This window comes from Pinus tabuliformis, chromosome 5_2 (assembly GCF_031772625.1).
Source record: "Pinus tabuliformis cultivar Carrire ecotype Pingquan chromosome 5_2, CPIR1, whole genome shotgun sequence".
In the NCBI taxonomy this organism is placed as follows: Eukaryota; Viridiplantae; Streptophyta; class Pinopsida; order Pinales; family Pinaceae; genus Pinus; species Pinus tabuliformis.
The window spans coordinates 828712962-828738416 of record NC_142306.1 but is presented as its reverse complement, the minus strand read 5'-3'; the positions used below and the strand labels follow the sequence as shown (position 1 = coordinate 828738416).

General features: G+C 40.2%; 1 protein-coding gene across 1 annotated transcript in view; it reads right to left on the bottom strand.

The window, feature by feature from the left end:
- LOC149161878 (putative protein phosphatase 2C 26) overlaps window positions 1–23798 on the bottom strand; it is a 198317-nt gene extending 174519 nt beyond the window's left edge. The window contains exons 1-4 of the mRNA XM_089437075.1: window positions 23447–23798; window positions 5685–5736; window positions 5405–5484; window positions 5197–5278 (exon numbers count right to left, since the gene is read on the bottom strand). Of these exons, the coding sequence (XP_089293201.1) occupies window positions 5197–5278; window positions 5405–5484; window positions 5685–5736; window positions 23447–23640 (408 nt within the window). The 5' untranslated portion in view covers window positions 23641–23798. The remainder of the gene's footprint in view (window positions 1–5196; window positions 5279–5404; window positions 5485–5684; window positions 5737–23446) is intronic.
- Window positions 23799–25455: the final 1657 nt, after the last annotated feature.

Genomic DNA, 25455 nt, shown 5'->3' with positions numbered 1-25455 from the left:
AAATTTGACACAGCGCTCTAACCATAGGTCTTCACAAAAACTATAAAACTAAACTGAAAATCACACCAAGCATATGCACAAGAAAATCTTCAAAAAATGATTAATTAATCAAGAAAATATCTACAGGAGAAATCATGGCCCAATGATTGGCCTCTCATTCCTCACACTCACTCACACACTTCTACATCTTACATGCCTCATGGGCTCACCTCAATTTATACAAATGGATTAGAACCCAAGGTAGGTTCTAGATTCCTCAACAAACTCCCAAAATATCTCTCATAATCCATAAAATCTCTCATCTAATCTCTTATCCCTAGATAAGAGCTAACTAGTGCATAATCCTCTCAAACCTTCCACAATACTCTCGAATCTTCTCCTATTTACAATAATCTTCATTCTCTCTTAAAAACTATAGAAAAATACAATAATTAATTAAATCCTAGCTTTCTAAACTAACTCCCTAAGTAAACACTTAACCTAGGTTAGATGCTCTTGCATCACACACCCATTGGGAGCACCACAGGTTTATTATGTGGAGAACAAGGGGCCATCCCTTGTCCATTACTTTTGGAAGTTTTATTCATCATTAGAGAGCCCAACGACATGTATTATTGATCATTCGACCTCTTGAGAGGCTTGTCATTTTGTTTATGAGCTAGTTTGGTGGGCTTGTCACCAAAAGTTAGTTATTTGCACATTGTTTTTTAATTTAGGGGCTAAGGTAGGCTCAAGTAGCTAAATCGAACTCATTAGGAGTGTATAAATTATTAAATACAAATTATGAGAGTTCATTTATCATCATCACTTGGTTTGGACTTGTATCTCTCTTGATATTTGTGTTATTCCTTCTTAGTGGACAAAATTTTGGAGCATGGATGAATTTTGATGTATGGATTGTCTTTCTTATGTTGGAGCTTCTTGATTGGCAAGTTTATTGGTTGTTGGATATATTCTCTTACATGTAAGTACAAATTTAATGCTATTTACTCTTTTACTTTGTCACATACATTGATGATGAGATTTTCGCTATACTAGGGCTAGTTGTTGCATGCATTTACTGCGAAATTGTGGAATTATGTTTCTATATAGCATATCTCTATGTATGGGCCATGTATGTTGAACGAATTCTCCTAGGGATAATTCTATGGTTGAATTTATCTTGACAAGCCATCTTACCTTGCAAAACGAAGTGTAAAAGCTTTAAGGTCACTCTCCTTTTCCCTAATGACAAGTGAAGTTGTCCTTGAAGCCTCCTTGACCTAAAAACGAAGTCCATCTTCATATTCTTCTTGACTCCAATCTCCCCAAAGGATTAGGCACTGGTCTACCATAAGGTGATCACTTAAAGAACCATTTTTCTTCACCTCTCCTCCTTTATTCTAGGTCTAGCCACATTAGGGCTCCTAGGGCATCATTTTCCCGACAAATCACCCATAGAAAAACTTTGATCTCTTGGCCTCTCTTGCGCAGGTGTCTCTCCTAGGCCTCCTCCAAATTTGAGGGAATTCCAACGGTGGGATTGTGAGATATCCAAAGCCCTAACCTCAAGATTGGTTTTTGCCCTAACTTTCCCTAGGTTAGTTCCACATAGGGATCATTTTGCACCTTGAGTGAAAATCACTTCTTTGATTCCCTTCTCCTCCTTGTTTAGGTCAAATCTATCATTGGTTGCTAAACTCATTTCTCTTGACCTAACCTGGGTCCACTTGGTCCTGTGTGGTCTTGTACCTTGTTAAAGTCAACTCTTAAAAAACCACTTGGAAAACCAAGTTCAACAAAGATTTTAGGGTTTTGGAAGCTACTTTACGATTCACACCCCTTAAACCTCGCCCTTAAGTCCTCATCCCCTTCTCCTAAAAAAACCTTGTACCTTGCTTAAGAAGCAAGCAAGTCCCATTCTTGAACCTCCCCTAGGAACCTGAGATCACTTCACATCCATCTTAGTTTATCTATCCTTCATAAGTGATTCTCTATATACTGGGTCTTCTTCCATCAGCAAAATTCCGTAAAGAGTAGGAAGCTTTAGTTGTGGTGATAGTGGTCTTTCGCTTCATTGTTGCTCTTAACCTAGCAAGTGCCCCTCTAGGACCTGTTACCCACCATTTTGTGCGTGATATCCCTAGGAGAATTTTTTTTTCTCCAAGATGGTCCTCAGTCGGCAGCCAGCAACCCCTTGCAGCCACCAGCTAGCTCATTGTATCATTTCTCCGCCACCTGAGCCATCCATGTGGTCCTTCACCCATCTGCCATCATCATATGTTTGAAGGTGGGCTCCCAAACCTAAAGGTATGCTTTGTCATTTGGTAATTAAGTATTGTAGGTTGTTTATCATGGACACTTTTGGGCATGGATTAGTGGGGGGATTCGGTGGAAAGAATGGGCTAGGTCTGTGCTCTTGTCCCCTAGACCACTTTTGGATACTATCCTTGGATTCTAGTCCCGTCGGATCTCTTTTATTGACCATTTGGCTTTAGGGATGGTATTTAACGGGAAACCCTGATTTTGGTTGCGTGGTCCCACTCAGTTTTCATCATTTCTCCCACCTAGGTCCACATTCCTCCACTGGGTCCGCATAGGATCAACTCGCCCCTTGCTCACACCTTGGGTCAGGCCTGGAATGATGCCCCAGAGATTGATGCAATGAAAAAGAAAGATAAAAGCATATTTGGCCACATTCAACAGGAAAATGTACTACAAAATGCAAAAGATGGTCGGGACAAACACATTTAACACGCAAGCAAAGGTCAATACATGAGCTCTACCCCATCATCATGGCCATCACCCTGGTTCCCATAGTATCTATGAGCCTCCTTCATCATATAGAAACCCATGATTGACCCAACCCCTAGTAGGCAATGAACCGCCCTACCTTAAAAGGGGGTATTCACTGTTATATCTTATGCATCATGCTCTTACCCCTTGAGCCCCAAGCAGTTGATCAAAGAAAATCATAAAAAGGCAAAAAGCATATAAAAAAGGGTGGAAAAATCAAGGTCGGGGCACCTCATGTACCACAATTGCTCCCTCCTATACATTATAAACCCAAGTGTGGCCTTTCCCTTTTATTAGCTACCCTTGTACCCCAGCATGTGGCCCAGGGCTGCCCCTTCTCATCCCCTACTTCATTCACCTATCTGTCACATGCCACCACCTTTTGAAGGATGTACCTTGAACATATTATCCCCTTTAGAAGTAGAAACCACCTAATAGGATACTTGGTTAACCCCATTTGGAGTTTAGGAAACATTAGCACATCCTGAAGCTCATTATGGAAGGGAAAGCCATTATGAAGACCCTACCTATGGTCCATGGTTGGTAAGCTCATTTACTCTATTTCTTTAATGACTTATTGTATTGAAAGGCTAGGGGATGCATTGGATCTTATGCAGGATTGCAGATGGTTTCCATCTTGGGTTTGGTCTCCCTATACGGGGTCCTAATCCTCCGAAGGGCTACATTGGCACATGTAGGGTGTGTGTTAGAACCATTGGCCTCCATGGCAGTAGAAAGCACTCCATGGATCACCGAGGATGTTCAGAGATGCTCGAGATTCACCTATTGGACGAGGAAGATGCACTTGATTCACCTTTGCCTAGTCGGCCCCACAAATGTACCATACACTTGGCAGTTGATCCAGGACTTGTAGGATGATGTGGCATCACGTACACGATCATCAAAGCCCTTGCAGATGATCTACAAGCATCTTCGACTCATTAGGAGACCCATGAGGTTATTATTGTGCCCCCACATTGCTCCTATGATGGTTGTACTCTAAGCCCCACTAACCTTCGTTAGTCATTTGTTAACATTAATATACTTTTTTCTTTCTACTGGAAAAGTAAAGATCAATATGAAATAGAGCATCTGCAGTATTGACAACATTGACATATATATGAGCTACTTAGAGAGTTGCACCTCATCTATTAGGTGTCACACGCATCATAATATGATTCTGAATACAAATCCCAAGATAAATCTACTTTGTTGCTTGAACAGCTCGAATTTCTTTAAAGTGAGGAGAAACACGTCAATCCCTAGATGCTTATGTTGAACCCACTCATACTGAATCTTTCATCTTCACAGAATCAATAGAGCTTGAACAAATGAACAACTTCACTCAATTAAAATTTAAAATAGATATACACATAATGATGTTAAAATTAGGCAATAAAGATTTTCCTTTTGAATTTTCAAATATTCCACACCGAATGATTCTACTCTCAACGTTCCAATTGCTAAAACAGTAAAAGTACAAGAGTGGCTAGATTATTTCAAATTTCAATAAAATGATCAGTTTCAAATTTGACGAGAAGCAAGAGCACCCTATATGCTCATCTTACAGGCTGAATGTAACATGCATGATCGAGTAAAGCAATAAACTGAATCTACAACAGTTTCTAAAACTTTTTGAATTGAAAATTGAAACTGGCATGTTGGTCATATAAAAAATGGGCCTGACTAAACTGAGATTAACACCTTGTAAGCCTCGACAATATTTATCTTCTGAATCAACTTAAAATGAATTTCTTACTCTTTAAATCATTGTACATTTCAAGGTAACATGCTAGGAATTTTCTGGCCTGATATAAAGGAATGCAGACATGCAACAGCTCACATTGCAGAGGCTAGAGCTGAAAAATGCAATAAAGAATGTAAGAAAAGTTGAGGTAATATGAATTGCAGAAAGTATCATTTATAGAGGATAATGTCCAAAAGAAACAGAGAAAATAATACAAGTTAATAGCAAGTAAGCACGTGGAAATGGGCAACAAACTTTAGGTAGGTAAATCAGAGAACAAATTGCATCTTGGAAAAGGAAATAAAAAGCAAATAGTGTTACACCAAGAAAAAATTAAGATGAAACAAGTCAAACTTTACACTGAGGAGTTGTTGCAAAAGCAATCGATAAGTCCAAAATAAATCAGTGTTGGAAAAGCAAATGAAGAGGAAAATGTCACACCAATCTGATCTCAACATGCTTGCACATCCTGAATTGTGCAGTTCGATGGAAATAAAAGCAGTAAAATTGACCACTAGAAGCTGATATTTTTAAAATATAAATCATACAAATTTGAGCAACATCTGAAGTATTCAGGACAAAGTCCAAGATGGCTGATAAAATGAACTATTTATATAGGTTATATGCAAATTAAGAGGCTTAAACAGGGCTTTGTTTGGAAATAAAACCAATACCTCATCATCACCAATCGCTGATGATATGTTAGACATTAGCTCCCTTGGGAAAACTGCAGGATCTACATTTTCCTCAGCCCACCTGTCATGAACGACCATTAAGGCTACCTCAAGCCAAGACATTATGCAAAATATTTAACAGAATATGCTTAGATATGAAGCATTTTCACATTAAACGTCTCCAGCTTCTCTGATCAGTAAATCTCACCCAGAAACACCATCAGCAACAGCAAGAACACCTCCATTGTAAGTGCTCACAAATAATGCATCCTCCCCACCTTTTTCAACCTGAATGACAGACATTGCAGAGGAATTACTTTGCAATGCTTGCTTCAAGGATATTCCAAAACAATTAATTACCAACTTGTTGTCACGACAGACTGCTTGAAAATGACTAGTTTAAATTTAGATAGAATATGTTCCTATGTAATTACAGTTACAAGGAAAATAAGATAGGTTATTTATCTAAAAGGCGTGATAGTTGATACCTTGTTTGGATGTGGGATAAGCCGAGTTCCAACAACAAATGACAGGTCCGACCTGTTATTGATTTAACACTTAATTCTGAAATTATCTATATTTATGAGTTAATATATTCAACTAGAGATTGCAAACAAAGACCAGACACATAATTGAAGAGTAAGTTCATTAGCCAATGTGTAAAAGTATAAGTTAATATATTCAAGTAGAGATTGCAAACAAAGACCAGACACATAATTGAAGAGTAAGTTCATTAGCCAATGTCTAAAAGTGAGCCACATGGAAAATTTGAGACCAGTGTTACTTGGGAGCGGGAGCGGGAGCGACCATTTTCAGAAGCTCCTGGTTTGGGAGCGAATCCGGGAGCGATTTTTTAAAAATATATATATTTTTTATATTTTTTAATTTTTGATACATATATGTCAACAAAAACATGTAGAATGATGAATTAGATATAAAAAACATAAAAAAACATAGATTGATCATTGAACCATATCACATCAATCATCTAGATTCTAGAAATTATAATTTTCATCAACGATGTCCACAAGTTGGTAAAATACATATTACAACTGCAACATAATGAGTCTCGTGAATCATGATTCATCAAATTCAAGCTTAAAGTTTCAACTTCAAGCTTTCAAAATTGAAAATTCAATATATAACATTTATCATCATTGATCACCAAAGTTGTACTTGTAAGCTAAGTTTAACGGTTAACCATTACAAGAAGTAATATCTTAGATATTTCTAAGTCCTAACTTCTAACTGTTAACATGAAATGAAATGTTATAAAATGAAACATGAATAATGAAATGAAATGAAACAACTTTAGTCTTTCACGAAGCATCATATTCATAATTCACAATCATTACCAATGAGTTATAATTGCCAACTTCAAACTTCAAATTTTCATTGCCACAATCATATATTGTTTACAAAAAATATCATTATGATATGAAAGAGTCAAGAGTCAAGAGTCAAGGACTCAAAACTCAACAGTTATGAAAACTAAAGTCTAATAGAAACTAGAAAAGACAAGTAAACTGTAAATCTACATGTGGCCCTTGCCATAGAACCTCCACGTGAGGGTGTAGATGGAGGTGGCGACGGCAAAGGAACAAGACTCGGACCTCGAGCACTGCTACTGGATGGTGGAGGTGGAGGTGGCATGGCTGCTGCAGCTGCTTCATCTTCATCCCTTATAAGTTCCTCTTCCAGTTCTTCAAGATGCACTATACCATCCTCCAAATTGTCATCCTCTGGGTGATTTTCCCAAATTCTATATGTGGGATCCTCATAAGCCCGATCACAGTAATGACTCAACAACCTCAAGTTGTAGTGCACATAAACCAAGCTTTCTGCTCGGTTTTCATTGAGTCTGTTTCTTTTCACATTGTGTATGAAGCTGTAGGTGCTCCAACACCTCTCTGCAGAAGAAGTATTCACAACCTGTGATAGAACTTTTTTTGCCAATTTTGGCAAAATTCCATGGCCGCCATATGTTTCCCACCATGTGAGAGCATCAAATCTGTCTCTGTCTTCCATTGCATGGAAGGTACCAAACAAACCAGTGCCACTGAAGTATCTGCCTATTTCAAAGCGCACAGCTGCACATTCCTCCCTGTCAGGTATCAACTTTTCCAATGCTTGCAAATATCCACTAGTTACCTTTGCATCTAAATGGGGTTTGGTCCTAATCCCACCCCCTAGTGTAGGTTGGCCCAACCAAGATGTAGAGTAGTATTTTGGCATAAGGATATACGCCAAGCAATGTAGTGGAAGATTAAGTTTATTCCATCGTACACACACAAAATCGTGAATCATTTTGTACAAGTCGGGATCTCTATTATGAACAATATCTTTTATTTGCCCCAACATGGTATCCATCTGCTCATACACCTCGCCAATCAGTGAGTGACCCCTAAGTAATATGGGGCCCTTTGAGGGGGCCTGATTTGATATTGAGGGGGCCTTACCGCCACTTACTTGGTTTGTCTGTATCTGCAAACCGAATCATGTGATAAATGGGCTTGGTGAAATCCAACACTTGCCTCACAGTTGTCCAAAACTGACCATCAAGAGCGGCTTCCTCCACCAGTTCAAAACCTTCCCTGTCAGCTACATTTGTAGCCCTTTCCTTTAATACCTGCCAATGTGGACTTGATACCATGTTAGCCAATGACTCTCTTACCTTCAAAAGGCGCCTGAAGGTGAGGTAATAGCTATCAAATCTGGTCTTTCCAATATTCAACAACTCCAATCTCGAGTGACTGCGGAAAAGGCCATGTGTATTGCTATGGTTTGTAATAAATTTTATCATTTGTTTGCCTTTCTTGTACAAATCACCAATCCATTGGTATTGTGCATTTTTGTTCTTGATAACATCATGCATCAGAAGGTTCAATGTGTGAACCAAACATCCAAACCAAAATATGTTGGGGTATTTATCCTCAATAATTGCTCCCGCTGCCTTACAATTAGGAGCATTATCAGTGATGACTTGGATGACATTGTATGGCCCAATACGGTCAATTGTTTCAAGTAGTGCTTCTGCAATGTTGATGTTGGTCCTGAACTTGTCTGAGTAATCATGTGCAGTTAGAAAGATGGCACCACTAACAGACACAGCAAGAACACTTATCAATGGCTTGCCTTTTACATTTGTCCATCCATCAGATACAATGGACACCCCATGGTCAGTCCAAGAACTTGTCATTCTATTCAAAGAATGTGATATTTTTGCTTTTTCATGATCAAATCCAACAGTTCTTGCCTTGTCATACCCAGGGCTCTTGTATCCTTCAGGGGTATCATTTATGGCAGAAACCATTTCGTGCCAATAAGGTGAGCGAAGAACATTGAATGGTATCCCACATGCATAGAGAAACTTGTAAACCTTAGAATCCACATCATTCCTACACCCCTCATCAAGGAAATCTGATATGGTTCTACGCCTTAAACCTGATGACCCTGTGCCTCCATATCCACTGCCTTGGGAGGATGCTGAAGGAGTTCTTTGTGCTTGTGATTGTGAGCTTGGTTCAAAGAAACCCCTTGATTTTTTTTATTTGTATTGGGCTTCCTCCTCTTCCCTTATGTATTTGGCTCTATCCGCTGCTGACACCGCTGGACAAGTTTTGATTCCTATTTGTTTGTCTCCATCCCATGGCCTTTTCCCGCAGAGGTGTTTTCTGGCACGAGTGTATGAACCTGTGTAATCATTGTTGCAATGGGAGCAATGAAATTTAGTGGTTCCACCCCCTTTCCCTGCTTCAAGCCTGTTAACATATTTCCACAATGGGGTTTGGTCTTGTTTAGTTTTATGAGAGTCATGTTCACCCTCCTCCAGCTCCTCCTCACCGGGGTTTTCATCAAATCCACTTTCTCCAGCTTCTTCATCCCCCTCTTCATTTTGGCCCCTCCGTTTCCTACTCTCCAGCACCATAATAACCATAAAAGGGACCAAGAAGAGGAAAATCCCAAGAAATATAGCCAGGTCCATGATGTTTGATATTTGTAGGGTTTTGAATCTGCAAATTAATTTAATTTATTTAGATTAATTAATTTAATAATTTTAATCTATTAATTTAATTTAGATTCATAATTTTTTTACTAAATATAGTTAATAAACTAAATTAAACTACCTAAATTACTACCTAACTAAATTAAACTAACTAAACTAACTAAATTACTAAGTTACTTACCTCTCTGCAGGCTTGCTCCTCGCTCCTCGGCACTTGCTCCTCGCTTCTCCTCGCTCCTTTGCTCTTGCTCTCCTTGCTCTTGCTCTCATACAAGTGATAATGAACTCTTTGTTTGCCCCATTGGGCTTTTAATAAAAAAAAATTAAATTGGAAAAAAATTTCACGTCCGCGGCTTTTTTTCTGCCCAGATCGCTCCCGACGTCGGGCAATTCGCTCTCGGAGCGATTTTTTAACTTTCGGGAGCGATTGGGAGCGTTCGCTCCCCGATCGCTCCCAAGCGTTAAAATTCGCTCCGGGAGCGACAGGAGCGAACGCTCCCAATGTCGCTCCCTAAATTGGCAGGGAGCGCAAAACTTTTTATCGGGAGTGTGCTCCCGAGCCACTCCCGCCCGGAGCGCGGATTGGGAGCGAGAGCGGGAGGGGGGCGGAGCGCTCCCCCGCAACACTGTTTGAGACTGCTTTTGAAGGCCATCCAAATTTGGTATAAGTGATATTCCCTGTAAACACAAAAACAATATTCTTTTCAGTATATATTGCTTTGTATACCTTGAATCACCATGAAAGCAATACTATGTTACTTACAATTGATTACAGTAATACTGACCTCAGCCATCATACAAGAGAAAGGGACCAATTTTGCTCATATGACTAGTCTTGTTTTTTTCCATTAGAGCACACTACATTTACACCCCTCCCCCCCGCCCCACAATTCATGAACACAATCTGCCACTAATATGTGTCGTGGATGAACCATATTTGCTAAGTTTGTTCAAATAGACTAGTTTCAATTCGAAGAAAACCTAGGTATTTGAAAAATCAGTTTCTAAAATAGTTATCAATTCTATCTATTGTCCCCTTGATGAGTCGTCAACAACTTTCATGGCAAATTGCATTCCAATTCAAACCTTATTTTTGAAGTTTTCAGTACTCAAGGATTTTTACACTTAACTAATTTCTCTATCTGTTCGAACCTTTCTAAGTGTTTGGAAGCTTTGCCTTTGAAGGACCTGTTGTTCCTCAAGATGTTCTTGGCCAAAGAACTATGCCAAGTCACCTTATGGAGGTTAAAACCTCCCCACTTTAAGCTAATCTGAAAAAATTAAGACTAAGTAGCCAGAGGAGGTATCCCTCAATCTGAAAGATTTTCTTTTAAAACATATAAGATCGAAAATATTTGATTTAATTAGGTTGTCAATTGGGTTATGCCATGTGTTTGGGAGGAATGAATGAAACCCTCCCCACCCAAGTTCAATTCCTGCAAGTGACATGACGAACTTTGATGTAATAGATGGAGTATGTATAATTCTCATATGGAATCCAAGTTGGCCGAACTTTTGCCAAGCAAGAGGAAACCGAGTAGGTCTGAGGAAGAGATCAGCTGCTCTATGGAGCAGGGCCAAGAGATCTAGCGACTGAAGAAGATCTGCCATTCAGTGTAGCAGGCCAAGGGCCTCAGGAGTTTGTGGCAAGGGCTAAGTCAAGCTAGCAGAGATTTGTTTGGTGCTTAGAGTAGGCCACAGCCACAAGTAGGCTAGTCGCAACCTGAGGAAAACGGCAACCAAACAGAGTTTAGGGCTAGCCACAGAGAAGAGAAGCCCTTGGAGTAGAGCTGCAGAGCCTAAGTTAGAGGTCGAACTGGAACAATGATTGTCAAAGATACCCGCGACAAGAAAGAAGGCTACCCAAAGTCTGTTCAAAGGTGCCAGCCACTGTCAAGAAGGGCCGAACCGTGCCCTAAGTCTATTGCAGTGATAACCTAGGAGACCAAAGGTCTGGCTGAGGTAGCCAAGGTCTATTGTGAGGCTGGCGAAGTTAGTATAGAAGGCAGTGAAGAGGTTGAGGGTTGCCAGGAGTAGTTTGGGTTTGGATCAGGATCAGTGCTGGCAACAGACCTAAAAGGGATAGGTCGCAAGGATAGAAGTAGGCCAAGTCTGGACAGTATTGAGGTACAGCTACACGCTGTGGAAAGAAACAAGGCCATAGACACTATGGGCTCGGGCTAAGGCCAGGACAGAGGTAATCGTCGTCTGGACAAGGGGACATTATAGTTAAGGGGCTGCTAAGGAAGACTGAACAGCAGTAGGCCTAAGGGTTTCAGTCTAAAGGAGCAGACATTAACAAAAGGAAGTCCGTTCAGTGAAGGAACTCTGAACAACAAGTGTTTGATGTTGGATAATATAGTGGACAAAAGGAAGTGTCCTTCTGTGAGAAACAAGTAAACAGAGGACAAAAGGAGTTGTTCTTTGTGTAAAGATTGGAGGCAAAGGACAGCCAAAAGCAGTGGACAAGAGGACTGAAAGGGCTGAGGACAAAGGACTGTCATTACCAAGTCATGATTTGTCTTTGTCATTTTGTGGGCAGACTGAGGGTCTGAAGGATTAGACCTAAATCCCTAGTTGTACCTTATTGTATACTGCGTATACTAGTTGTATCATGGTTTCATAAAGGGCCATGGTACCTAGTATGGGAGCCCTAATGTTTTCTTATTGATGGACTAATGAGAAACGATTTTCGGGCTCATAAAATCTATGTACTTTATTGATTTCACTGTTGTTATATTTCCGTTGTGCAATGTGCTCGTGTGTTGGACTTCTCTCATGTGTTGTGTTCCTAGCTAGGGCACATACCAGATCTAGAGGGCAAGGAAAAAGCAACACCTTGTCTAAATGCAAATGTTTATTGGAAATACTTGGGGAATTATTGCATGTTTAGTCTATTTTTCCCCTTACTCCATACATGAATTTGATACCTCTAAAGATTAGCCCCTAAGACTCCATCATCCAAGTAGGGAAATTCATTTGGATCCTAGTGATGATCAAAATTCATTAAAATTTCTACCTTTTCCTCCTTTCTTACTTGTTTTGGCCCTTTAAGGCAAGCCGCTAGACCTAGGGCAAGAGACGAATCAACTAGGGCTTGAGGAATCACAACATTGGAGTTGATTTTGCTTGTTTTCACCTTGATTTAACTTTCACACAAAATCTAGCTTATCTCATGGTGAAAAGTGCCTCATTAGGGCTAACATCAACCCTACACAATTTAGGGTCCTAATAAACACTAGTTCTATACAAGGCTTGAACTTGGGGCTTGTTGAAGGTTTACCATCTCCTATTGTTGATCACAACTTTAGGTAAACATTTTATTTGTGCTTGCATGCCTAGACATACTCTTGTTGAACTATATCTTGAAACCCTGGGTATCAAGCATTCTTTTCTAAGCTTTGTCTATGGTACGTTGTTCTTTTTACATAAAGAATTGTGCCCTAATCCAACTAAGAAGTACCTTGCTTAGCCATTCACATACTTTGTTGGCATTATGATTCAGTTGTTGTACTTGATGGCAAACTCTTTCAGATGGTAAATCAAGAAGGACGCAGGAAATTTTGTTCAGCAAGTGCGTCCCCGCAGGTATTCCATACAGAACCCGCGTCCAGGGACGCTGGCCAGCCGTTCAGAAGGTGCGTCCGCCCAGTGCACACATTTCAAGGTAGAGAAAAGCTCGTGGGGGCTTCTTGTGTGGTATCTAGCCGACGGTTGCGTGTTTCTATGGTGTCGGCTCGTGGTATTGTTCCACGCTTTGGGGAGAAGCTTGCCTATATAAAGCAAAGGAGTTCATTTGGATTAAGCATCATCTTGGTTGATCATCTCTTGGTGTGATCTAGTCCATATCTTTAAGGGTAAATCTTCTAATGGACTACGATCTATATGGCGCATGATCAGATCTGTGGATCTGAGTGTTTGGGTTGGTTCTGAAGTCCTCTTATCTTCTATATCTAAAAGGACGCAGATTCAGTGAAGGGAAAGTGCGCCGGGACGCAGTACAGTAAAGGATCAGGTGCGTCTCTGAAGCGAAGGACGCGGCGCGACTGTGGTATTGGGTGCGTCTCTGAAGCAAAAGACGCGGCGCGATAGTGTTGATGTGTGCGTCGGTCGCAGACAAGCAAAAGTAACAGTGCGTCAGCACGCAGAACAGCATAAGGTATACTGCGTCCAGTCGCAGGCCACAGAAAGAAAATATGCGTCCCTGTCTCAAGATGATCTGTTAACTGTATATTTCTGTTCATAAGGTGTTCTGGGTTGTTTCTGTAATTACTGATCTGATATCTGTAGTAGACTGTATCTGTTGTATACTTGTTGATCATTTTGAAAAAGAAGTAGGGGGTTGTAGCTCCCTTCCAGGAGAAGTCTGGAAAACGAGAAAGAGTTGTAGCTCTTTGCAGGTTGCAGCCTGCGTGCTGGTAAAGGACTGCACCAGTACAAAATCATTGTAAAAAGAATTTCTTGAAAGAAGATAGAGACATTATTGCAGCAGGTGGTTTTTCTCCCGCATTGGGTTTCCACCTTACATCTTGTGTTCTTTGGTGTGACTGTCTATTTTCTTTATTCATGCTCATTGTTTTATGGTACTGATATGCAAGAATATTTCAAAAGATCAAATAAGGAAGATTTGGTAAATTGCTAGATAATACTGATTCCCCCCCCCTCAGTATTATTTCCAACAATTGGTATCAGAGCAGGTCCTTCAGAACAGCTTGATCGCTTGAAGGTAGATCGTTCATCATGAGCAACTACGAAAGAGAAGCATCAATCAGGCCACCCGTCTTCGATGGAACAAACTTCAATTATTGGAAGGTAAGAGTTACTGCATATCTTCAATCTCTTGGTACAGAAGTTTGGAACATTGTAGAATCAGGCTATGCCTTTCCTTCAGTTACTCCTACAGATCCAGCTGAGAAAAAGTAGTATGAAACAAATGCAAAAGCAGTCAGTACTCTATTAGGAAGTATATCTCAAACAGAGTTCATGAAGGTCATGCACTTCAAATCAGCAAAAGAGATATGGGACAAAATGATCACTAGCTATGAAGGAGATGAACAGGTAAAAGAAGCTAAACTTCAAACTCTCAGGATTCAATATGAGACTCTCAAGATGTATAATGATGAAAGTGTGGCTAATTATTTTCTTCGAGTAGATGAGATTGTTAATTGTATGAAAAATTTGGGTGAAGAAATAAAAGAGACTATAGTAGTTCAAAAGATTCTAAGATCTTTATCTCCCAAGTTTGAATCTAAAGTATCTGCAGTAGAAGAAAAGGAAAATCTCCGTGTTCTCACTATGTCTCAGCTGCATGGAATTCTAACTGCTTATGAAATGAGAAAGGGAGGTCCATCAGACAGAAGGGAAGCTGCTTTTAAAGCATCAGGCAAAGAAGATCACTATGAAGCATGTCATGTTCCAGAAGAAGAGGAAGAAGAATCAAACTTTGTCAGAAATCTTCAAAGGGGTTCTGGAAGGTTCAGAGGTAAGCTACCTTTCAAATGTTTTGCTTGTGGAAGAGTAGGTCATTATGCTGCAAAATGCTCTTATAAGGATAAAGGAAAGGAACCAGTTAGATGGAACAAGAAACAGGGTACAAATAAGAAAAGCTACTACACCCATGAAGATAGCGATGGCTTATCAAACAGTGATGAAGATGAACAAGGTAACAAATATAGATTGTTAATGGCATTTGAAGATGATAATTATGAGGATGCTATAGATGTGGATAACCTTTATGATGAAATTACTAGACTCAAGAGATGTATAGAAGAAAAGAACATGATTATTGATACTCTACAATTTCAGATTGATGAAAAGGAAAAACATCTTGAAAAATTAGAAGGTGAAATTGTTGGTCTTAGAAAAGAAATTGAGAAAACAAAAACTATTAATCTCAAGTTTGTCAAAGGATCTGAAACGTTGAATGAGATTATCAGTGTGCAGCGATCTCCTCTAAATAAGACAGGTCTGGGCTACAATGGAGAAACTTCTCAAGCTTCCACTTCAAAAAGTTATCTTGATGCAGCAAGAAGAAATGAGCAAGAACACAAGGAAGATCATCAGGTAAAGCAGGGACAAACTTCAAACTATCAGGGGCAATCCAGCTTAAGGGTGAACAAAAGCCACAACCAGCCACAGGTAAAACCTTCTCAATTTGGTTCAAGAATAGATGAAAATAGAAATTACAATCAGTCGGCTGGTAGATTCAATAATCGCAGAAACTTCTTCAATGGACAATGCTTTTCTTGCCATAACTTTGGTCACAAAGCAGCCCAATGTGTTGCGTATAAAACAATCATGACTAGGGAAGCTCAAAAACAAAGAAGCATGACAGGGAATACAAAAAGGACCTATAACAATTTTTCAGCTCTTGAAAATGAAGTTGAATGCTCTATTTGCAATAATTTTGGACATGAAGATGTTGAATGTAGAAACAGGTTTCCGGAAAGAAAGGTACAAGAACAAAAAAGGGAACAAACCTCAGGCACCAAAACATGGAAAATAAAGGAACCTCAAACAGAAAGATGTGGGATAGCATTCTATGCAGAAGGACAAGAAAATCTATGGTACATTGACAGTGGATGTTCAAAGCACATGACAGGTGATAAAGAAAAACTTGAATCTTATTCTAATTTAGAAAAGGGAAAGAAAGTCTCTTTTGGAAATGATACTCCTGCAACTATAAAAGGAAAAGGTATTGCTCCTTTAAAAGAAGATGTTAAGGCTGGAAATGTTTTGTTTGTTGATGGACTAAAGCATAATCTTCTAAGTGTAAGCCAGATGTGTGATCAAAGAACCGAGGTTATATTCAGATCAAATGAATGTCTTGTTCGTGATCTTGATACAGGTAAAACAGTTCTCAAAGGAAAAAGAACTTCAAATAATCTATACATTTTTGATGAAGAACAACAACAATGCTATTTAAGCAAGGATGAAGAGCACTGGTTATGGCATCGAAGATTGGGACATCTAAGCTTCTCACAAATAAGGAAAGCTTGCAAATATCAGGCAGTTCGCGATCTTCCAGATATCAAAATTCCTGACAACACCATGTGCAGATCATGTCAGTTTGGAAAACAGACTAGAACTAACTTTCCAGAGAAAGAAGGATCAGCCAGTATGCCTCTTGAGCTAGTACATACAGATGTATGTGGACCATTCAGAAAAAGAACACCTAGAGGAGAGGAATACTTGATATTATTTATTGACGATTTCTCCAGGTTTGTTTGGTTAGGACTTATGAAGCACAAAGATGAAGCTTTCGAAAAATTCAAATCCTTCAAAGCCTTGGCTGAAAATGAATCAGGTCACAAGATTAAGTGCCTCAGATCCGACAGAGGTGGAGAATTTACTTCAAATGAATTTTTCGATTTCTGTGATGAACATGGAATAAGGAGAGAATTTTCTACAGCTAGAACTCCTCAGCAAAATGGAGTAGTGGAAAGAATGAACAGAACAGTCCAGCAAATGGCTCGTGCTATGCTTGATGAATCAGGAACTCCTGCAACCTTCTGGGGTGAAGCTGCACATGCGGCAGTTATTATTCTCAACAAGACAAATGTCCGAGTGAACAGCACTCAAACTCCTCATGAGCTCTGGAGTGGTAAAACTCCTTCAGTAAAGCACTTCAAAATCTTTGGGAGCAAATGCTATATCAAAAATACTGAGGAGCAGCTTGGCAAACTTGATCCTAGAGCAGATGAAGGAATTCTTCTTGGCTACTCTCCACATAGCAAAGCATACAAATGCTACAATAAAAGACTTGGCAGAATTGTTGAAAGCATTGATGTAGTGGTTGATGAGAAAGGATACATTCCTAGGCAAATACATCGTGAAGACATTGAAGAAGATGAAAGCTACCCTCAAAGACAGAATGATGAAGAAGAAGAACCGCAAGAACAATTTCAAGACGGACCTCACGAAGAAGCAGAAGAAAGAACAAGAATAGAAGAAAAGACTCCATCCAGATATGTTCAAAAGAACCATCCAGAATCTCAGATCATGGGACAAAAGGAAGCAGGTATACAAACTAGAAGAACAGTTGCAGAAGCTTCAAGTTATTTGGCATTACTCTCCTCTACTGAACCACAAAATGTGAAAGAAGCATGCAAAGATGAATGTTGGGTGAAAGCAATGGATGAAGAACTTGAGCAAATCGAAAAGAACAATACTTGGGAGCTGGTTCCTAGACCAAAGGATAAGAATGTTATCGGAACAAAATGGGTTTTCAAAAATAAATTGAATGAAAATGGAGAAGTAATTAGAAACAAAGCCAGACTTGTTTGTAAAGGGTATGCACAGCAAGAAGGAATAGACTTTGAAGAAACTTTTGCTCCTGTTGCAAGACTTGAGGCCATCCGAATGTTTCTTGCTCTCTCAAGTTGTCAGAACTTCAAAGTATTTCAAATGGATGTGAAATCAGCTTTTCTGAATGGAGACTTGGATGAAGAAGTGTACATTGAACAGCCAGATGGTTTCATTCTTGGAAACGATCCAAATCTTGTATGCCGATTAAAAAAGGCTCTCTATGGTCTCAAACAAGCTCCAAGGGCTTGGTACTACCGGTTGGACAAATATCTTCATCAACAAGGTTTTTCAAAAGGTTCAGCAGATAGCAATCTTTATATAAAAGTTGAAAATGACAAATTACTAATACTTGTTGTGTATGTAGATGACATTATTTTTGGCAGTAATGAAGAAGCTATGAGTCAAAGCTTTGCCTCAGTCATGCAGAAAGAATTTGAGATGTCCTTGCTAGGAGAACTGACATACTTTCTTGGTTTGCAAATCCAACAAAAGAAAGGAGGAATCCTTTTATCTCAAACCAAGTATCTCAAGCAGATTTTGAAGAAATATGGCATGGAAGATGCAAAACCAGTATGTACACCCATGGTTACAGGATGTAGTCTCAGTGCAAATGACGAATCTGCAGCAGTTCATCAACCAACCTACAGATCTATGATTGGAAGTCTACTATATTTGACAGGTACCCGACCAGACATCATGCATGCAGTTGGAATAGTTGGAAGGTTTCAGGCAAATCCAAAGGAGACTCATCTTCAAGCAGTAAAGAGAATCTTCAAATATCTTCAAGGGACTCAAAATTATGGCCTATGGTATCCTAGAGATACAGATCTCACTCTTCATGCTTATACAGATGCAGATTGGGCCGGAAGCGTGGATGACAGGAAAAGCACAAGTGGTGGTGCATTCTTTATGGGTTCTAGACTGGTATCTTGGTTCAGCAAGAAACAGAGTTCAATTGCCTTGTCTACAGCTGAAGCGGAATATGTTGCGGCTGCATCTTGTTGCACCCAACTTCTTTGGATGATGCAGACTTTGCAGGATTATCAAATCACTTGTACACCTCCTATTCCTATCTTATGTGACAACACAAGTGCAATCAGCATCTCAAAGAATCCGGTTATGCATTCAAAAACCAAGCACATACCAATCAAGTACCATTTTCTCCGGGAACAAGTACTTGAACAGAAGGTCAAGTTGGAGTATGTTCCTTCTAAGGAACAAGTTGCTGATATTTTCACCAAACCATTGCCCAGGGACACTTTTGAATACCTCAGGCAAAAGCTGGGGGTTGTTGATGCATCATCTCACTATTGACCATCTTCCTATTGATGGTATAGGCTCAGGGGGAGCACATAATGCATTGTTGGCATTATGGAGAAGGAGATCTTGGAAATAGCTGCAATATGTCTCTGTCTCCTTCATGATGGATTTCTGGTTACAAATCTGGAGAAGCATGAGCATAGGGGGAGCATACCCTTTGCTCTTGATGTCAAAGGGGGAGAATGATGAAGCTGAAGATTATGTGGTTGCCATCAAGTCCAAAGGGGGAGTTTGTTGGCATTATGATTCAGTTGTTGTACTTGATGGCAAACTCTTTCAGATGGTAAATCAAGAAGGACGCAGGAAATTTTGTTCAGCAAGTGCGTCCCCGCAGGTATTCCATACAGAACCCGCGTCCAGGGACGCTGGCCAGCCGTTCAGAAGGTGCGTCCGCCCAGTGCACACATTTCAAGGTAGAGAAAAGCTCGTGGGGGCTTCTTGTGTGGTATCTAGCCGACGGTTGCGTGTTTCTATGGTGTCGGCTCGTGGTATTGTTCCACGCTTTGGGGAGAAGCTTGCCTATATAAAGCAAAGGAGTTCATTTGGATTAAGCATCATCTTGGTTGATCATCTCTTGGTGTGATCTAGTCCATATCTTTAAGGGTAAATCTTCTAATGGACTACGATCTATATGGCGCATGATCAGATCTGTGGATCTGAGTGTTTGGGTTGGTTCTGAAGTCCTCTTATCTTCTATATCTAAAAGGACGCAGATTCAGTGAAGGGAAAGTGCGCCGGGACGCAGTACAGTAAAGGATCAGGTGCGTCTCTGAAGCGAAGGACGCGGCGCGACTGTGGTATTGGGTGCGTCTCTGAAGCAAAAGACGCGGCGCGATAGTGTTGATGTGTGCGTCGGTCGCAGACAAGCAAAAGTAACAGTGCGTCAGCACGCAGAACAGCATAAGGTATACTGCGTCCAGTCGCAGGCCACAGAAAGAAAATATGCGTCCCTGTCTCAAGATGATCTGTTAACTGTATATTTCTGTTCATAAGGTGTTCTGGGTTGTTTCTGTAATTACTGATCTGATATCTGTAGTAGACTGTATCTGTTGTATACTTGTTGATCATTTTGAAAAAGAAGTAGGGGGTTGTAGCTCCCTTCCAGGAGAAGTCTGGAAAACGAGAAAGAGTTGTAGCTCTTTGCAGGTTGCAGCCTGCGTGCTGGTAAAGGACTGCACCAGTACAAAATCATTGTAAAAAGAATTTCTTGAAAGAAGATAGAGACATTATTGCAGCAGGTGGTTTTTCTCCCGCATTGGGTTTCCACCTTACATCTTGTGTTCTTTGGTGTGACTGTCTATTTTCTTTATTCATGCTCATTGTTTTATGGTACTGATATGCAAGAATATTTCAAAAGATCAAATAAGGAAGATTTGGTAAATTGCTAGATAATACTGATTCCCCCCCCCTCAGTATTATTTCCAACAATCACCTTGAGCCAATTAACTTAGAACATCCTTTAGTCGATAAACTAGGAAGCCTCCCATGTGGTGAAATTCCACTAAAGAGCAAGAGGTGGAGTGCTAAAGTGATTGCAGCAACCACCTCATTGTTGTATCTTAGTCTGCCTATTGCCTTGTGAGGCATCTCACAACTATAAGGCCTTCTAGATTTTGAGGCAACACCCACTTTGCAAGGATCATAAGAAGCTTGATTGAAGGAATGGGCATTGTTGAAGGGCCTTTGGAGGCTGGATCCCATGCATTGAAGCCCCTCTTTTCCTCATTTGTGGAAGCATCCCTCTCTTTTGGGGATATCTAATTTAATTATTGTACGTGTGGCATAATCAGCCCATCTTTTTCTATATTTTAGACTAATTAATTGATGAAGAGGGAATTTACCCCTCCATAGCCTAGAATAAGCGGTCTGTTTAAGTCTTGTGGAATTATTTGTTGAATTTATTAAGTGCCCATGCACTTATCTAGTAATGAAGTTGCATTCTCTTTGTGTTGTTCTTGGATAGATCCTATCGTGTAAATCCTAGGATAAATTGTAGTGGAGAATCTACGCTTGAAGTCATTTTGGAGCATGTAAAAGTACTAGTTCGATCTTCTAAAATTAATAGTGGAAAACACTAGTCATCACCCTGAATCCATTCATACTTTCTCAAGGGAGACCTGGTTGACCCCATATGCCCAATGAGAAGACACTAATGTCCAGTCCTCCCATCAACTTTCATACCCTAAATTTTACCAAAACCATTTTGTTGGATTTACACTTCATAAAACCTTGGAACCCATTGCCTTATATCCAAGCAATCTTAACCTAGGGAAGCTCCCTTGAGCCAAAGGAGAGTTGTCCTAAAGTGAGAAGAGGGTTGGTGAGGTGACAATGGCCCTCTCTGTCGCACTTGAGCTTTTCGAACTTTATCTTAAGATGTGTGAGTTTGTATGATAACAAGACTAATGTCCCAAGGAACAATAAATAGTCCTATTGAATGCTGATTCTTAATTGATACATCTTAAAAAAATTATTATTGCTCTTTCATTTATCATACACCATCTGAGTTTAATTTGTAGATTAAAAATAGCATATAGGAATACCCCCTTACTCTGGAAAAGCACTAGTTGTGAAGTGAAAGAAGCCATGTGAATATTTGGCATGCAAAACATTGGAGGAGTCAAAGGAAAGGCTACCTCTACACTCTGCAAGGCTAAGGCACGTGCAAAGCATGCAAAGCCTAGGCAAGGCTTCAGTCAAAGTACTACCTCTGCCTCTGCCCTCCGCATTAAGCTTCGAGAGCAAAAGTAGAGTAGAGCACAGACTCTGAATCACCGTGTGATGCAGAGCCACCAACCAATGTGGAAAAATGAAGTAGAAAAGGGGTGAAATCTCCGTCTCTGCAGTAAAGAAGGAAGTCGGTGCAGAAAGTTCAAGAAGCCCAAGGCCCACCATGGCCAACATGGCAAATTGTATGACCACTCAACATGATGGTGTTTATAACCCAATGAACGGGAAGATGCCACGTGGCATCTTTGTAGACAACAATAGCCCTAAAAGAAGAATTAAAATCCAAGTCTATCTGATGAACATGCAAAAGACAATTACGATTTGAGAGATTAGTTGGCAGCATTTGGGGCATCTATAGAGGAAGATTGAAAGGCACTTATAATGACTTTTGGGGGTCTCTTTGACTTTTCAAGCACAACGGAACTGTTAGAAGAAACTTGGAAGTAATAGAGAGAGAGAGAGAGCTGAAAGGCGAAATGAGCTGGGGACAGCCCAAAGGCAGTATCGGTTGTTTGGCTGGTCCATTGGCCTTCATGCAGAAGGTAAGAAAGATGACCAAGGCCAAGAGAGTTCCAGAATTCAATGCAACTGTCTCCAAGAATAGAGGACAATTCTGAAGATAGTGAGAAGAAGACTCAAACACCAAGTCTATCCACATCGGAAGCAAGAATGTTCATGAGCTCTTAATGGGCATGCAACAATCTCAGACCAAGAGTGTGTTGCCGAATACAAGATAATGGTTGTCAATTCTTCAGAGAAAGAGATGGCAACACCAATGACTGTTCCAAAGGCGAAGAGGACGAAAGGAAAAATAAAGCTTGTCCTAGGTAGAACAAAGATTGCTCCAGAGTGCTGGAATTGTGTCTCTAAAAAGCCAGAAAGAGGGTAAGAAAATTCAATGAAATTGTAACCTCTTCCACGTAATTTCTCTTATCAATAGAAAGCCGAAGAAGACATTTTAAGCTGATTTTTCCAAATGGGTTTCTAAGGTAAAATCTGTGCGTTAATACTATGTATGTAATTGATTTCTTCAGCACTGTTTTCTGCATTTAAATTGCAATCTGCAAGTATTACACAATCAAACATAATGCACAGTGAAATAGCAAAAGCTAACAATTTAATTTCCACAAAATTAATTAAAATCCGTGCTGGTGAATTGCCTCGGCCACAGGCTGAACTATTAAAGGTCAAGAGACCATGTAAAGGTAGCCTTCTCAGATTCCATTGGTGACTTCAATACCGCCCTAAAAAGCCACGTGGAAAGCTTTGACTATACCCTCTTCCATGTTTTATCGAGCCTCAAATCTCGGCCCAGTGCTGTGCAGAACAGTTTGTAACAACATGTATTTGACAATGCACTTTCTGCACACCTAAGCCCAATCCTTCCAACAATTTTTGGGAAGGGTAACTCGGAGGGCACAATATCTTATACAATTTTATTTCTACACAAACTTATCTGACTTCAACCTTAACAGGCTTATTTAAGCGAATGCTATGTAAAAGGAAAACAAATCATTCCTAAAATTATCTGGTTAACTCTATGTTCAATGTATTTGAAAATACAGATTCTGCATGAAACAACCATCTTTACAAACTAAGAGAGTTTCAATAAGAAATTGGAATAAAGAAAAATCTATCAAATTTATCAATATTTACTACGTAGATTGTGTAAAAATTTTCCGCCTCTATTATTTCGAGCCGAAAATGAAGAGAAGGTAATGTTTAAAACTTGCAAAATGCATTGAAAACTCCATATTCATAAAAGTAATGTCCAAATTACGAAAATAACGACAAAATAATCTATATTACAAGCCCAAACAGATAATTGCACAGACTTTTTCCTGAAACACAAAATACCTGGCAGAGAAGAAAATAAACGTTTCGAACCTTTCATTGGAGGACAGGCTTTGTGCCGCAGAAGAAGCAAGAATGCGTAGACTTTGACTTCTTCTATCGAAAATCGTCCCTCTGTTTGCCAGAGTAGCGCAAACGGGTGGGAAATGAACTGAATTTCTCCGAGAATGGATTGCCGGATGTGAAACCCATGCCGTTGGAGATGACATGGCCATCGTCACAGCCATCCCCACAGTAGTAATTTCTCGAATCACGGAAGAACGCAAGAGGATGGACGGCAAATTCAGAGGCCCGCACAATGGAATGGGATAACAATGGAATCTTCTTTCGTAAATGGCGTCGATGGGGAATCAAAGCTGTCTCGTTCTTGCCAAATTGCATTTCAACTTAAAATAGAATGTGAAATATATATAAATTGAGATGCAATGGGAAACATGAACTTAAAAAATGTACATTTTTTTTTATATTATCCTCTATTTTCAAGTTTTATATAATCAAGAAGTAAAAACATATTTTTAAATGTCATTAAATTAGTTTTATATTTTTTTTTATTAATCCCTCATACATTTTGATGAGAACGTATGCAAAGTCAATACACATACAAACATGAAAGTCAACCCCTTCCGAAGGACATTATCAGTTTATGGTGGAACTCACTAATGTGATTCAAGATGAAGATGAAGAATCTGATGTATCTGGGAGATTAAAAAATAGAGATAAATAATGTTAGAAAAGCAAAACCTAATGTCAAAGAGATTTAAAAATATTTTGTAAGATTTAATATTTTATTAATAAATTTTCTTTGATGGGAGTGTTGGTCTTCGAGATAGGCCTAACACATGGGTAATGAAAAGTAGCAGAAGGCAGTTGGGGAGGAGTACAACGTATTCAACTTTTCATCATGCAAAACGTAAAGTGAAATGTTATGTGCGGTGTGTGAACTTTCATTCAACCTCCGCCAGAAGTCGTGTTGGTAAGGTATGGTCTTTAATGGCGCATGCATGCGCTGGTAAAATGTATATTGGGCATGTTGAATGGAGGGTACTTGAGATTGGTCTGAGTGTTTGCAGTTTGGTTGGGTCTTTTGGCTCTCAGGTATTCTTGGAGTGGTGGCGATTTCGACGATGTCGCTCCATATATTGGGTTCGCTCTTCAAAAGCTTCAAGTTCGTTTGTCGACCCCCATTTCTTCATTCCAGTCGGTGGGTTGCGGGATTGTTTTTGGGAAGGGTGGCTAGTCTTGGGTTCCATTATAGTGGCACCCTACAAAGTGTTGTTGAAGGGTCTTCTATGGTCGAAGTGGTGTTTGGTGCCCTCGCTTGTGGTTAGTCCTCTGATCTTCCGCCTTTCTCTGGTCTTGTCTTTTTTCTCTATGGTGTTTGTTAGTGGGGGGTCTCTCTCTTGGGTCTCGAGTGGAATTTGGTCGATAGAGGTGATAGTGGGGTTCTGGATTGGCCTGCTTCATGGGCGGTCGGGTGCTTGGTTGGTTGTCTGTTCAATTGAGTGCAGTTTTTTAGTTCTAAGGGGTCTCTGAAGGATCTGGTGGCATTGGTTCTGGATGCAAATTAGCTACGGTTGGGCTCTTGGGGTTCTGGGATCTCGGGTCTTGTCAGGTGGCTTGCGACTTTGCCCTCTGGTATTCCCTTTGCCAGTATAGCGGTAAAGGTGTTGGTTTGGCTGGTGTCGAAGCCAATTGTGGTTGAAGTCTTCTCCTTTCAGGTTTACGGGTGGTGGTAGGCAGCCTTGCAGGGGTGGTTGTTGTCGGTTGATGCGTGGATGGTGACCGACCTTCATTGACGTCTGGGGTGGTGGAAGGGTGTGCGACGTACAGTGGGTCACGTCTTGAGGGTGTCCTTTTGTGTTTTCAGTATGTGCCTTGTTCCAAGAAATTCTCGCTCCAACCCTCAAAAGTTGGGCGCCTCAACCAACTAGGGCGGCTCGGACAGCTTGATGAAGGTGACGCGTGGGGGAAGGACTACGACAAGTTTCAAGTGGGGAGGGATAGCTGCAGGTGGTGTAGGTAGGGCGTTGGCTGATGTCCGA